The sequence below is a fragment of the Hemicordylus capensis genome, chromosome 4, assembly GCF_027244095.1.
Source record: "Hemicordylus capensis ecotype Gifberg chromosome 4, rHemCap1.1.pri, whole genome shotgun sequence".
NCBI lineage: Eukaryota > Metazoa > Chordata > Lepidosauria > Squamata > Cordylidae > Hemicordylus > Hemicordylus capensis.
Window position 1 is genome coordinate 318,208,597 of NC_069660.1, and position 16,164 is coordinate 318,224,760.

General features: G+C 50.3%; 1 protein-coding gene across 4 annotated transcripts in view; it reads left to right on the forward strand.

The window, feature by feature from the left end:
• The window catches only part of GFUS (GDP-L-fucose synthase), a 33,231-nt gene that overhangs the window by 13,642 nt on the left and 3,425 nt on the right, over positions 1 to 16,164 (forward strand). For all 4 annotated transcript variants that reach the window (XM_053249405.1, XM_053249404.1, XM_053249407.1 and 1 more), the window contains exons 4-10: positions 303 to 431; positions 845 to 918; positions 2,649 to 2,782; positions 3,486 to 3,550; positions 6,106 to 6,172; positions 15,244 to 15,323; positions 16,039 to 16,138. In XM_053249405.1, coding sequence (XP_053105380.1) covers positions 303 to 431; positions 845 to 918; positions 2,649 to 2,782; positions 3,486 to 3,550; positions 6,106 to 6,172; positions 15,244 to 15,323; positions 16,039 to 16,138 — 649 coding nt within the window. The remainder of the gene's footprint in view (positions 1 to 302; positions 432 to 844; positions 919 to 2,648; positions 2,783 to 3,485; positions 3,551 to 6,105; positions 6,173 to 15,243; positions 15,324 to 16,038; positions 16,139 to 16,164) is intronic.

Sequence of the window (16,164 nt, forward strand, 5' to 3'; positions counted from 1 at the left end):
TGCAGAGTTCCCAAATAAGAGCATTGTTATAATAGCTATAGGACAATAAGTATAGGATCTTGGGGATAAGGCCATGCTAGAGCCCCTGCTCTGCACGCAGAGGGTCCCAGGTTCAATCCCTGGCAGCATCTCCAGGCAGGCAGGGCTGGGAAAGACTCGTGCCTGAAACCTTGGAGGGCTGCTGCCAGTCAGTGTTGGCAGTATTGCGCTAGACAAACCAGCAGTCTGACTTGGCGAAAAGCAGCTTGTTGATGTGTGCTGTGTTTTGTGTGCTGAACTCTCATCTCTCTTTTTCCACCCAGCGGAAGAACGTACATATCAATGACAATGTCCTGCATTCTGCCTATGAGTCTGGAGTTCAGAAAGTGGTCTCCTGCCTCTCCACTTGCATATTCCCAGACAAGACCACGTACCCTATTGACGAGACCATGGTAAGGACCACCACCTGCATCTTTCGCTGGCATCCGCTCGCTTCCAGCATTTAAACAAACAACTGTAGCCCTACTGTGTACCTTCCCAGCACAATTCCATTCCCACCCTATGCCCGTTGGTTCTTCCCAAACAGACATCCGTAGGGAGCCATTAAATTGAATTTGAGCAAGATTGTCTTTGTTGACTGTCACATTTCTTTCTGAGCCCCGGGGTTTCTTGGGTTGCTCTCTGCACCCTCCGTGGTGAGATTTATTCGCTGTCTTGCTGTCTGGGGGGCCTTTCTGCCCTGCCCACCTTGGGCATCAAGGACTACCTCAGATGGGGAGGGGGTGCTGAGTGGCATGGAGTCCTACCCTCCCTTTGATTCTATGATACCCCCAATTATCTGATCATGTCTAACGATATTTTCCAGATCCACAATGGCCCCCCTCACAACTCCAACTTTGGGTATTCTTATGCAAAGAGGATGATCGATGTTCAGAACAGGTACGTCGCCTTCTGCTCTTCCTATTGCAAATTTCAGGCCAGTTTTGGGAAACTTCTGTAGTCCAGGGGTAGAGCAAAAGCTCTACAGGTGCCGGTCCATGGAAGGGGTGTCATTTTCACTTTGGCACCCTGATGGTGTTGCTGAGAGCTCTGAGAAAGGCACTGCTAATGCCTGCCTGGGCCCCTGGGTAGGACTGGGCCCAGCCAACATCTGGTGGCCAATGATTGGTTGGCTCCCTCTCTTCTTACTGTGAGAATGGGCACCAAATGCTTTTGGCAAGTGAGCAGCAGCCTCACCAAGGGACATACTGGTGGCTGATGCTTGCCATCCCCCGCCCCCATGCCCTGCTGCTGTTGGTCCTCCGAGAATGAAAGAGATCTGCCTTTGTTGCCGTGGTAAGGGGAAAGGGGCATGGGTGTGCGGGGGGAGAGGGGGCACCCCTGCATTCAGCTCAATGGGGCATATTCCCTGGGGGGGCGTGTATAGGATTGCTGGCACCACACACCCCTCCCTGGGACCTCTGGGCAAAGTCCTGTGGATGCCCATGGAAAGGGTCCCACCCAGGTAGAAGGGGATGCACCAGAAGCCACTGTGCTGAGGGTCCCCTCATCCTGTTCAAAAGGATAAGGTAGCAGGTGATGGGAAAGAGGCCTCTCTGCCTGACTGTAGCAGGCCACTGGTAATCCAGCTAGGTCATACTGGGCATGATGGGCCAATGGTTTGGTGGGGTGTAAAACAACTGCAGACATGTATATGCCACTATATGCTGCTGAACTTGATTAGAGGCCCATTGGGTTTTACAGGATATGTACGACCATTCATTCCACAGGTACAATCCGTGGATTTCCCAAATAAAATATTATTATTATTATTATTATTATTATTATTATTATTATTATTATTATTAATTCGATTTCTATACCGCCCTTCCAAAAATGGCTCAGGGCGGTTTACACAGAGAAATAATACATAAATAAGATGGATCCCTGTCCCCAAAGGGCTCACAATCTAAAAGAAACATAAGACAGTCACTGGAGGTCCTGTGCTGGGGGTGGACAGGGCCAGTTACTCTCTCTCTGCTAAATAAAGAGAATCACCACGTTAAAAGGTGCCTCTTTGCCAAGTTAGCAGGGGTAATAGACTTCCATGCAGTGATCTGCTGGTTACTCTCGGTGGTAGGTCGCTATCAGATGCAACTCTCAGACCAGTATGCTGGTAACCCATTAAGCAGATGCACAACAAGGTTGAAGTGGGCCCTGGGACGAGAAGTGAAGGTGGCCTCTTGGCCCATGCCACCTGAAATAGAGGTGTTCTTGGAACACCCTTTCTCTCGCTCCTATGCAAATAATGTCTCACACACATCCCATGCACAAAGACACTTTCACACACATGCACACAAACATGCATGTGCGCACACGCAGTGCATTCCCTAGTTCAAAAACATTCTAATTAATTAATTAATATTGTTAAATGAATATACTGCCTTCCATTAAAAACAATCACATAGATACCTACTACAGTGACTGGTGGGCTGTTTCCCCACCTCCCTCGGGGGGAGCCCAGGGACATTGGTATCGCCTGGCCCGTTCAGTTATAGCTGTGCCCTTGCCATTAAGATAAGTGCCCTGATCTGTGGGCTCAGGTTGGAAACAGGTTGTGTGTGAGTGTGTGCATGTATGTGTATGTTGTGAAGCAACGTCTCCCTCAGCCGCGCTCTTTCTTTCCGCAGGGGGTACTTTGAACAGCACGGGTGCCGCTTCACTGCGGTCATCCCCACCAACGTCTTTGGGCCGCACGATAACTACAACATTGAGGATGGGCATGTTCTGCCAGGCCTCATCCACAAGGCGTTCTTGGCAAAGCGTGAGTGGGGCCGTGAGCCGTTGGCCGTCTCTAGTGGGTGCTTGTTGCCATTCCCGGGCCAGAGCGTGGCGTGGCGAGGCTTCCGTGCCTGGCCTGACGCGGACACCCAGTTGCAACTCTGGGGGTTGAGGTGGCCGCTGTTCCTCACTGCCAGGCCTGGAGGCCAGTGGCAGTCCCATTCGCTTGTTGATTAGGCCTGTGCAAAGCCGGAGCCCAAGCTGAGTATGCCATGCTGCCCGCCCACCCGGGGACCATGCAAAGGCGACTGTTCCAATTTGTGCAGCGCTGTGCTTTTCCTAGTGCACGGTAGGGGCTTTAAGCGGAACAGAGCTTTGTCGAGCCCCGGTGGCATCTGGGAAAATGCACACAGAGCCTTGGGAAATGTAGTCCTTCCAAAGGCTCCCCACCCTCACCCCCCGGACTCCAGGCCCTAGTAGGACTTGACAGGGCCCCATTTCTCCTAAGGCATGTGGATGCACATGTGTGAATGGCAGTTTTCTGGGGAAAGCGCTCTGGCTTGAAAAATAGTGGAGATCACGGAGGTAGGGGCTGCCTTTGGGTATGGGGAAGTGACCTGTTGGGGAGAGAGCTGCATTTGATTCCGACACATGAAAGAGGCTGGAGAGGAAAGAAGCTCTCTTGGAAGGCAGCGGGAGGGAAGAGGGGCTCTTCTCCAGCTGCCCATTTCTCCATTGTTTTACAGAAAACGGCACGGCCCTGACGGTTTGGGGGACAGGCAAGCCCAGGAGGCAGTTCATTTACTCTCTGGTAAGAGTGGTTGCCGCAGTGCAAAGGCGAGAGGAAAAACAAGGGAGCTGGGGACGGGAGGCTGGAGATCTATAGCCATGAGGACAATGGTAGTCCAGGATATGGCCGTGCCTTGCAGAGCTGCAGAACTTTGGCTACTGCAGCTTCTCCTATCACCATGATACTAGGGCATGAAGAAGGTGCCGGTCAAAATGTTACCTAACTTTCCCCCCCTGGCACGTTGTGACAGGGTGCAGTTCTCTGTTTGTTTCTATCCTTGCCTCAACCCTGAAGGTAGGCTAGGAGAGAGTGAGTGAGTTGCCCAGGCACATGGCCTCGAATGCACAAGCTACCGGGTTTCATTATCAACAGCTTGAGTAGGAGGGCTGGGAAAGGCTTCTGTGGGGCTGCTCGTGAGGAATGCCAGTTCTGGGCTGTATTAACCATTGGTCTACTTATTATTTATTTAATTTATATACCGCCCGAGTCCAAAGGCAAAAACAAAATAAAACAAACTATCTAGAGCAGGGACCTTGGGTCCCCCGATGATGTTGAACTACATCTCCTATCATCCCCATAATGCTCCCAGACTGGGGGTGATGAGAGTTGTAGTTCAACATCATCAGGGGACCCAAGGTTAGCAACTCTTAGTCTCTAGGGTATAGTGACACTAAAGGCTTAGTTAAAACTGTCCTTTTCTCTTGCCGCCTGGGAAGCTGACGTTTCAAGAGGAAGGCCAGGGGGGTTCCTCATGATGAACTAAACAAAACTGAGCAGCCTAATCAACAAACTGGCTCTCGAAAACCCTTGTTGACAAAAAGATAGGGCCATGTTGTGCCCTTGTTGACCAAGGATAGGGCCACTTGTGCCCTTTGCAGGGCGGGGGGGAAGGAACAGAGGAAGCTGCCATATACTGAGGCAGACCCTTGGTCCATCTAGCTCAGTATTGTCTACCCAGACTGGCAGCAGCTTCTCCAAGGTTGCAGGCAGGAGTCTTTCTCAGCCCCATCTGCTGCCAAGGAGGGAACTTTGAACCTTCTGCCTGCAAGCAGGCAGGTGCTCTTCCCAGAGCGGCCCCTTCCCCTCAGGGGAATCTCTTGTAGTGCTCACATGTTGTCTCCCATTTAAATGCAAACCAGGGTGGGCCCTTCTTAGCAAAGGGGACAATGCATGCTTACTAAGGGGGAGTCTGTTGGAGGCCAGCTGAGCCTCCAAGCAAGAGATTTAGCCCAGTGCTCCATCGACTGCACTGCGCAGGGCCCATATCCAAGGCGAAGGAGTCCAGCTTCCCCTTCACTAGGCAGGATGAGAAGAGGGGTGGGGAGAGGCAGGCGAACACAAACCCAAGAATTTCCCCGCCTTAAAGGTTAGCCTGGTGCCTGTACCGAAATCCTCTCGGAGGGCTCACTCGGCACTCACTGCTGGGCCTGTGCGCTTTTCTGGCTCTCTCTGAATGGTGACTGTGCGAGGGGCATCTCATTTGGACTGCAGGCCTGAGTTGGGATTTTCTTCCATGCTGCACTGGGAATATCTTTGCAAAGTCTGTGATGGCTAGAGAGAAAGGAAATGTTATGAGCAGCTTACAGGGCAGCTCAGGGACCTGCATGTATGAAGATGCCGTATACAGAGTCAGACCCTTGGTCCATCTACATCAGAACAGCCCTGCTGGATCAGGCCCAAGGAGGCCCATCTAGTCCAGCATCCTGTTTCCCACAGTGGCCCACCAGATGCTGCTGGAAGCCACAGGCCGGAGTTGAAAGGGGCAGGCCCTCCCTCCTCCTGCTGTGGCTCCCCTGCAACTGGGATTCAGAGGCATCCTCCCTTTGAGGCTGGAGGTGGCCGGTAGCCCTCTGACTAGTAGCCCGTGATAGACCTCTCCTCCATGAAGTGATCCAAGCCCCTCTTCAAACCATCCAGGTTGTGGGCTGACACCACATCTTGTGGCAGAGAGTTCCACAAGTGGATTATGTGTCATGTGAAAAAGTACTAGTAGTATGGCTACTAGTCAGAGGGCTGTGGGCCACCTCCAGCCTCAAAGGAAAGATGCCTCTGAGTACCAGTTGCGGGGGAGTAACAGCAGGAGAGAGGGCATGCCCTCAACTCCTGTCTGTGGCTTCCAGCGGCATCTGGTGGGCCACTGTGCGAAACAGGATGCTGGACTAGATGGGCCTCCTTGGGCTTGATCCAGCAGGGCTGCTCTTATGTTCTTATGTTCTTATGTGCCTGCTGTGACTCCCCTGCAACTGGCATTCAGAGGCCTCTTGCCTGTAGTGCATCCAGCCCAGTGTTGCCTGCGCTGACTGACAGCCGCGCTCTGAGTTTTCGGAGAGGGGCGTCACCAAGCCCTAGACGCTGCCAGGAATTCTGGGACCTTCTGCCTGCCAAGCGGGGGCTCTTCCACTGGTCTACAGCCCTTTAAAAAGATGACTAGGCCAGGGGAGCTGGGTGCCCTAGACAGCTTTAAGGTGGATGGGGGGCCTTGTGGGGGGGGGAATCCCCTCCCCGGGTTCGAACAGGACCGTCCTCCTCAGAGAGCCAGAAGGGACTTGCATGTCTGTTCTCTTGCACCCCCCCAGGACTTGGCGCGGCTCTTTCTCTGGGTCTTGAGAGAGTATGACGAAGTGGAACCCATTATCTTGTCTGGTAAGATCCCCTCCCTGCCCCCCATCCTGCCCCAGATCACGATAGCCCCATCCTGGTGCCAGGTGTAGACCCAGCAGCTTTTTGGAATGCCGTGGTTCAGCTTTGGGCGTGCCTTCCGAAGGGGCTGGGGCAGTCCCTAAATCTCAGGCCTCTGCAGCCCAAAGCCCATTCGGGGCCGTTGGCACCGCCTTCTGCCCCGTCTCTCCCCATCCCTTCCACTGTCCTTCTGGCCTCCATCCCTAGCTGTGGGTTTATTCCCCCTGCCCTCCCCTTTTTCCTTTAGCCTCTAACCCACTCCTTCCTCCCCACTGATTTTGGAAGCCTTGCCGATCATGAGCTGCTGATGCTGCCTGAATGGCTGCCTCTTCCGCCTCCTCTTCTCCGTTTGAGCTTAGGGACGCTTAGCCTGGGGGCCCCAGATGTTGGGGGACTGCAACTCCCATCATGCCCAGCCACAAGGGCTTTCTGCTGTTGCGTCTGGGGATGATGGGAGTTGTAGTCCAACAGCATCTGGGGACACAAGACTGGGAGCTCCCGGTTTAGCTCGAAGAAGCGTTGAGTGGGGTAGAGTGGAGAGCGGCCCCCGTCTGGCTCCCCCCAAACTCACCTGTGCCCTTCTCTTGCTCCTGTCCACATGGCCCTCTGCAGGAGCTTCAGAGATAACGGCGTTAGAGAGGGAGCAAGGGAAGGGGACAGATATGGAGGCAAGAGGAGGGAGGGATGGGGGGATTGGTTCCAGGTGTTTGGGCTTTTTTGCCCATTGCCGTCTCAGTAGGCTGAGGATCTTCTGTGGGTAGGTGGAGCAGTCTGCAGCTCCTATCCCAAGCAGGGCAAGCCGTGGGCGTAAGTACAGCCTTGCTGGATCAGGCCCAAGGCAGCCTGTCTAGTCCAGCATCCTGTTTCCCACAGTGGCCCACCAGAGGCCAAGCCCACAGGCAAGAGGCGAGGGCTTGCCTTTTTCCCCTTGCTATTGCTCCCCTGCAACTGGGATTCAGAGGTATCTTGCCTCTGAGGCTGGAGGTGGCCCATAGACACCAGACTAGTAGCCATTGATAGATTTGTCCTCCATGAATTTGACCAAGCCCCTCTTAAAGCCATACCAAGCTGGTGGCCATCATCATCATCATCATCCTGTGGCGGAGAATTCCATAGATTTGACTAATTTGTCAGTCCTCAATTTCCTGCCAATCAGTTTCTTGGGATGACCCCTGGTTTTAGTGTTGTGAGAGAGGGAGAAAAACTTCTCTCTGTTCACCAAACCCCTAAAACATCTCCCCTTCGTTCTCCCCTTAATTGCCTTTTTTCTAAACTAAGAAGCCCTAGATGTAGCCCTGCAGATCACCTTGGTTATCCCTTTCCACTAGGGCTTTTGGGGCTAAAAGTAACCAGCGCAACAGGCTTCTGCATTCAACAAGATGCTTCATCAGGTGAAGGTTGCAGACATTCCCAAATCAGACCTCAAATCCCAGACAAACTCCCTCTGCACAGTCCTGGAGGGAACTGTAAACATTCTTGCACAGAGAGAACCAGGATGCACAACTGCTGACTCAGTTTGCCGCCCTGCTTTTTCTCCTGGTGTCAAGCTTGTTGGAATCAACAATGGTGGCTGGATCGGGGCTTCAGGGGTCTGCTGCGCTCCAAAGCCAGTGGACATCCCAGGTGGCAATACCTTTCTCCATCAGCCCAACGACCTTACTGCGGCGGCGGCAGCTTTCATGGCCTAGAACCCACTTTATTTATTCCATTTATATACCGCCCTTCCAAAAATGGCTCAGGTCAGATATCAACAGAAGAAAACATTTGAGATTGCACAGAAAAGGTGAAGGGACATCGCAAATAATCCTTATACACCAATAGCATCCTTACAGCTTGAGTGCTGAGAATTATTCTCTCACTCTCCCTCTCCCTACCTTCTATCGCTACTGTCTTCTTGCCCTGTCTATTCCAGCCTTGGGTCATCTCTCTGACTCTTGTTTTCTCACACGCACAGGCTCTGTTTCACTCGGTCAAACCAGGCTCAGTATAGGAATATCCAACACCCAGGACCTTGGGTTCTGAAAATAACCCATTCAAGTCCCTTAGAAAGCCAAGGATGGGTGGAGAGAGGAAGTGACTTTTGGACCCTTTCGTCTGCAAAAGATTCCACTCTTTCAGCAAAAGTGACCCAGTCAAAATTTTCAGATATAATCTCTGCCTTTTTGCAGGTGGATGCCTGCCGTCTGAAAACAGAGGGAATAAAACAGAGGGCAGTTCTCCTCCATTGGATGAGGAGGGTTTGGTGCTTGTTGGCCCCTCTCTCTGAGGGTTAGGGGAGCAGGCTGGCTGTGGTTCCCCTCCTTTAAGATTGGGGGGGGGCTGGTTTTGATGTGCCAAAGAAACTCCATCTTAACCCAAAGTAACCTTAGCTTCAACTCAAGGACATAATCTGCATCACTGACTAGTAACAATTCTGTATCCACTGAATTCACTAACAAGCTGGTTCTCACTGAAGCCTAGGGAAGACAGGAACTAGCCAAATAAGGAGTGATCACTCCACTGGACTATGAATCATGCGGACTAAACACTTTACTGCCATTTTATTACCACGTAGGTGTTGGTCAGTTGATTGATCCTTTGTATAAAAGAGAAACACATCAGTTTCCTGTTCTATTCACATCCCTGAACTGTGGCTAAAAGAGAACATATTTGGCTAGTGTAGTGGTTAGGGTGTTCTACTGTGATTGTGGAGGTCTGAGTTCAAATCCCTATTCTGCCATGAAACTCACTGGGTGACTCTGAGCCAGTCACTTAGTTTTCAGCCTCCTGGAGGAATATTCTTTCTGTACACCAGAAATTAGGAAACCCCCCAACTGCAGGAAGGAAAAGGGTGGGTTGAGCAGGAATGGATCCAGTCCAGGGGAACATAAGAAGAGCCCTGCTGGATCAGGCCCAAGAAGGCCGATCTAGTCCAGCATCCTGTTTCCCACAGTGGCCCACCTTTGGAGAGCCCACAGGCAAGAGGTATGTGCATGTCCTCTCTCTGTTCTGCTGTTGCTCCCCTGCAACTGGTTTTCAGGGGCATCTTGCCTCTGAGGCTGGAGGTAGCCTATAGCCACCAGACTAGTAGCCATTGATAGACCTCTCCTCCATGAATTTATGTAAGCCCTTTTTAAAGCCATCCAAGCTAATGGCAGAGAAGTCCATAGATTAATTATGTGCCGTGTGAAAAAGTACTTGTTGGTCCTAAATTTCCTGGCCATCAGTTTCATGGGTTGACCTCTGGTTCTAGTGTTGTGAGAGAGCGAGAAAATTTTCTCTCTGTGACCAGAACTGCACACAGTACTCCAAATGTGGCCACACCATAGATTTGTATAAGGGCATTCTAATATTAGCATTATTATTTTCAAACCCTTTCATAATGATTCCAAGCATGGAATTGGCCTTTTTCACAGCTGCAGCACATTGAGTCGACAATTTATCTGTCTGAGGTCATCCTAAATAATGGGTTGTGCGCCAATCATCCCTCAGGAAGACAGGAGGTAGATTTTTCAAAGCAGGAGCTCATATCTGGTAGCTAGGGCTGGAGGCGCCACACCTCTAGTTCCATTCCTGTCTTGCCTCAGTGAATGGCTACTTGAGAGAGCTCTGATCAGCTTGGTTTCAGGCTAGTTCTTTCTCTGCCCCTCTCTCCCTCTCTTATTGTGCCAAGGTGGGAAGGGAGTCATTGCTTTTTCATTTCTTTTGCTTGCAAAATTTGCTAAAGATTTAAGTTCACTAATTTGATTCCTTGCTTTGTCTTTTCTTGTGTTTCCACCACCCTCACTCCCTATGGATCCATCCCATGCCAGGAACCTGTTGGGGGGTTTCCTCTCTGAAGGACCCCTATCGGACACAAAGATCCTCCCCCCAAAAGAGGGAAACACCATACCTTCACCATGCAGTGCCAAACGCTCCTGCTCTCCCTCTCCTGCTGACTCGGGTAGCGCCCCAATAGTGGCTACATTGCCTACTGTAGCACAGGAGTCCACAAAACCACCAGAGAAAGCCTCCAAAAAGACGGGGCATATTAAAGAGGAGAGCTCCAAACACCCCCAAAAGTCCAAGCAGCCGCACGAACACTCCAAAAGCACAAGAAGAAATCAAAACCGCCAGTAGCCAGGCTGAGCGAGCGGTTTCTCCTACAAGCCGTTTGTCGGCAGCATTTACCCCGACACATCCCACCCACCATATTACAAGTCCAGGAAGGCATGGACGCGGCTGCTAATTTGATGGGTGTTCTATTCACACCCACGCCAAAGTCATCTGGCAAACATCTGGGGGAGGGGGAACCCGGTTCGCCAGTTATTCCCCCCGCATCTCAACCAGCAACGCCGACGGCAGATCCCCCAGCAGTCCCCTGTTCGCCTATTCAACCGACTAATGAACATCCTTTACCTGATGGAGACGTAAACCGGCCTTTACCGAACTGGCCCCAAACCTGCCTGTTCTACCCCTTCAGCCTATCTTACCTCCTGTTCTCCCACCTCCTGTTGTTCCTCCAAAACCTGTCTCGGAACCCCGCCCTTCTGGTTCCTCTCAATCCTTCTCAGAGTCTGAGGAGGGAGAACTTTCCGATGAGGAAGCATCCACCCAAGCTAACAATTCAGTTAGAATTTTCTCAGCAGCAAAGTTTGAGGTACTGCTAGCCAAGGTGAGGAGAGCCATTAGCAATAGCAATAGCACTTACATTTATATACCGCTCTATAGCTGGAAGCTCTCTAAGCGGTTTACAATGATTTAGCATATTGCCCCCAACATTTCTGGGTACTCATTTTACCGACCTCGGAAGGATGGAAGGCTGAGTCAACCTTGAGCCCCTTGGTCAGGATCGATCTTGCAACCTTCTGGTTACAGAGCGGCAGTTTTACCACTGCGCCACCAGGGGCTCATTAAAGATGTCTCTCCTGAGGCGGAGTCACACCAGCAAACTGGCTTGGACCAAGTCGTGTTCCCTTCTTCCTCTTCACCTTCATATTGCAGTCCCTTTCCCACCTCTCTTTAGGGACACTATGCTAGCAGAATGGAAGGTGCCTTGTGGCCAAGCCCATGGTCCCACACCCTAAAATACTTTCCCTGATGATGTTATGGCTTTGTTGGTTTTTCCCAATGTAGATGCTTGTGTTGCACAATTAGTTTCCAGAACACTCATGAATAAGGATGGGGATGAGCAACTCGGTACCTGAGGATAAGAAATGTGATTTTCTTCTTTGCAAGGCTCGTGACTCTGCGGCCTTCATCATCAGAGTTGTGCCTCTGTGTTATGGGCTAAAGAGTTGGTTCAATTTGTGCCCCGCCCCCCGAACAAGAAGCTTAGACAGGGCATCAATAAATTGGCCAAGGTCACAGCCTTCATGGCCAGTTCTAGTTTGGATTGTATACAACAGGCTTCCAAATCTATTGCAGCAGGGGTGGCAGTTGGAACGTGTCTTTGGCTAAAGAACTGGCAGGTGGATCCAAAATCCAAACTCAACCACGCTTCAGCCCCCTTCTCAGGGGCCAAATTATTTGGGGACTCCCAAACCAAGCCAAACAGGACGTCCAGAGAGCCCTCCACCTCCTTCGGACCCACGGATTTGTGGCAAATCTCCAAAAGAGCTATCTCACTCTCTCTCAGGCCCTCTAACACCTGGGGGCCCTCTTTGACATCAAGCAAGGAATAGTTTCCCTACCACCACCCCCAATTGCTGGGACAAAATCTCATCTGTAGTGTTGCCCCTCCTGAATAGCTCATCAGCAGACCTAATGCTCCTGGCCTAACTTTTAGGCTTCATGATATCATGCCTGGAGTGCACAGCGTGGGCGTGCTGGCACTCTCGCCCCCTACAATGGCTCCTCCTTCCCTTCCAAGACCAAATCATGGCCAAAGTCCACAGGCCAGTCACAATTCCTCAGGAGGTCCACCTATGCCTTGAGTGGTGCGTATCTCTGAGCATGTTTCTAGGCCTACCCCTGGCCCCACCAGAGAAGGTAATTATAACCACAGATGCGGGCCTGTCAAGGATGTGGAGCACACTGTTGGAACCAGTTCTCCCAGGACACATGGTCAGAATGGGAAGCGACAAAGAGCATCAACTTGCTTGAACTACGGGCTATTCATTTGGTCCTGTCATACTTCCTTCCACTCATCCACCACCAACACATCCTTGTTCCACAGACAACATGACAGTAAAGTCACACATTGTGAATCAAGGGGGAACCAGGTCCCACTCCCTGATAAGGGAATCATCTCTTCTCTTCTCTTGCGCAGAGGCTCGTCTAGATGCCATATCAGCAGAATACCTCAGGGGAACGGCGAACCTGATGGCGGACTGGCTAATTAGAAAGACCATAGACCAGGCAGAATGGTCACTCCACCCTGAGGTGTTCGATCTCCTGACAGCCAAGCTCAGACTTCCAAGTGTGGGCTTCTTCACGTCTCCACTCGTCTACTCTTTGCTCCCAGTTTTTTCTTCTGCTTGGGCAAATCCCATTATTTAGAATGACCTCAAACAACTGCGGAAAAAGAAACATTGATCTTACCTGTGAAGGGATCTTTTTCGCAGTCTCTGAGGTCATCGGGCCCATCTGTGGATGTTTTCCCTGCTTTCTTCGAGGCTATTGGGGGCCAGTTGTGGGAGGCAGCCAGCTCCCGGGGTAATCAGTTTTCCCTTCATTGTCTTACATGTTACTATTCTTCCTTTTCCTTCATGCAGGCTGATGTGCAGTCAGTTTTTTCCGTCTAGTTTTCTCTCTCTCTCTCTCTCTCTCTCTCTCTCCTTATAGTTTAGACTGCTGGTTCTTAGCTTGACAGTTCTGGAACTGGGGGCGTGGTGCCTCCAGCCTAGCTACCGGATATGAGCTCCTGCTTTGAAAATCTACTTCCTGTCTTCCTGAGGCATGATTGGCACACAGCACATTATTTAGGATGACCTCAGACACTGCAAAAAAGACTTCACAGGTAAGACCAATGTTTTTCACAGCTGCCACACACTTAGTCAACACTTCAATGAGCTGTCCACCACGACCCCAAGATCTCTCTCGTGTCTGACAGCTTGGACTCCATCAGTGTATATGTGAAGCTGGGGTTATTTTGCCCCAATATGTATCACTTTACACTTGCTTACATTGAACCTCATTTGCCATGTTGTCACCCACTCCCCCAGTTTGGAGAGATCCTTTTGGAGCTCCTCACGATCTGTTTTGGATTTCACTGCCCTGAATGGTCTTGAAGAAAGGAAGTTCTGAAGGAAGTCTTCTCCCCTTTTATAGTTTCCCTGACACTACTCCTTAGCCATGCTGGCATCCTCCTGAACTTGGTGGTACCTTTCCTCCTTCTTGGTATACATTTCACCTGAACTTCTATTATTATGGATTTAAATAAGTTCCATGCTTTTTAGATTGATTTGACCCTCCAGACTTTCCCTTTCAGCTTCCTTTTTACTGGTCCCCTCATTTTTGAGAAGTTTCCTCTTCTGTGTTGGACTTTCTTGGCAATGCTCCACTCACATATAAGCTGAATTGGATCACACTATGGTCACTGTTCCCTAATGGTTCTACAATTCTGACATCTTGCACCAGGTCCAGGTCACCCCTCAAATTAAGTCCAAGGTCACCTTCTCTCTGGTTGGTTCTGTGACCAGCTGTTCTAAGGCGCAGTCATTTAGCATGTCTAGAAATCTGGCCTCTCTGTCAATATCCACATATGAATTTGCCCAGTCTATGTGAGGGTACTTGAAGTCACCCATTATTACAGCTCTGTCTGTCTTTGATGCTTCTCTGATCTACTTCTCCAGCTCCAGGTCACTCTCAGCATTTCGGAGAGCTGATCTTGTGGTAGCAAAGCATGACTTGTCCCCTTAGCTAAGCAGGGTCTGCCCTAGTTACATATGAATGGGAGACTAGAAGTGTGAGCACTGCAAGATATTCCCCCTCAGAGGATGAAGCCGCTCTGGGAAGAGCAGAAGGTTCCAAGTTCCCTCCCTGGCAGCATCCCCAAGATGGGGCTGAGAGAGATACCTGCCTGAGACCTCGGAGAAGCTGCTGCCAGTCTGTGTAGACAGTACTGAGCTAGATTATTTATTTATAATATTTATACCCCACCCCTCCAGTGCACTACTGCTTGGGGCGGCTCACAACAATAAGGTAAACACAGATACAGTAAAAGTAATAAAATTAACGGAAAAAATTTTTAGTCAGATTAAAAACCACAATTATTAGGTTCAAATTAAAACTGAAAATTATAAAAAGCTAAAGAAACTAAAGAACCTACTGGATATAACAAAACAATAATGGAGCATTAAAAAGCTTCCTTCAGGAGGTGTGTTTTGAGATGTTTTTTAAAAACACTGAGGGAGGGAGCACGGCGAAGCTCTTCCGGGAGGGCATTCCAAAGCAGAGGGGCCACAACCGAAAAGGCCCTGCCTCTAGCCCCTGCCAGCCAGATCTCTGTTTGTTCATCCATTCATTCGATTTCTATACCGCCCTTCCAGAGATGGCTCACGGCTGTTTACACAGAGAAATAACAAATAAATAAAATGGATCCCTGTCCCCAAAGGGCTCACAATCTAAAAGAAACACAAGACAGACACCAGCAGCAACAGTCACTGGAGGTCCTGTGCTGGGGGTGGAGAGGGCCAGTTACTCTCCCCCTGCTAAATAAGAGAATCACCACATTAAAAAGGTGCCTCTTTGCCAAGTTAGCAGGGGTTAGCTCTGTTAGTGGTGGGGTCATGAGCAGGGCCTGAGATGATGAGCGGAGGGCCCTGGCAGATTCATGTGAGTAAATGCAGTCCAACAGGTACCTTGGCCCCAAGCCGTGTAGAGCCGTGTAGCTTTAAAGGTCAAGACCAGCACCTTGAACTGGTATAGACGGACCAATGGTCTGGCTCAGTATATGGCAGCTTCCTATGTTCCTATGATCTGGAGGGTGATAGCACATCCCTAGTAACAGGTTTCCTTTCAGTCCTCATTTTGTCACCCATAATGTTTCTGTGGAGGACTCTGGTCCTCTGTACTCTCTAAGCTAACATTGCAAGACCTGGGTGACATGTTTTTATTTGAATCCCTTTGTTTAGTTGGAGAAGAGGATGAGGTCTCCATCCGGGAAGCAGCCGAATGCATCGTGGAAGCCATGGAGTTCAAGGGAAAGCTCCTTGTATCTTTGTGAATGATTTCCCTAAACCCATAATCATTTTAGGTAGCCATGCTTGTCCTTGGGGGAAGTAACATCAGGAGCACTCTCTCGCAGAACTTCAGGGAAGTTATTTATTTAGCATATTTTGTATACTACAGCCCCAAACCCGCATCTCTGGGAAGTTTACAATATGAGGTTTGATACCCAGAAATATAAGCCACCTAATGGTGCAGCGGGGAAATGACTTGACTAGTGAGCAAGAGGTTGCCGGTTCGAATCCCTGCTGGTATGTTTCCCAGACTATGGGAAACACCTATATCGGGCAACAGTGACATAGGAAGATGCTAGAAGGCATCACCTCATACTGCGTGGGAGATGGCAATGGTAAACCCCTCTTCTATCCTACCAAAGAAAAACCACAGGGCTCTGTGGTCACCAGGAGCCCACACCAACTCAATGGCACAACTTTACATTTACCCAGAAATATGGGTACCATTCTCTACAGGTGCTCCTGCTACAGCATCCTGACCCAGTGGCCATCCGGCCTCTGTTAGACAACCTCCAGAGAAGGAGAGCCTATTGCTACATGAGGCAGACAGTTCCACTGTCAAACATTCCTTCTAACTTCCTAATGCCTCAATCTGCTCCCTTGTGTTTTCAGCCCTCTGCTTCTAGTCCTGCCCTCTTCCTTTCAGCAAGACTAGGATTTTTCTCTTTAACCCCAGCCCGTTCGCAGTTTGACACAACAAAGTCTGATGGACAGTTCAAGAAAACAGCCAGCAACAGCAAGCTGAAGAAATACCTGCCGGATTTTGAGTTCACGCCATTCAGCCGAGGTGAGAAAAGCAAAGGCCTTGCTGGC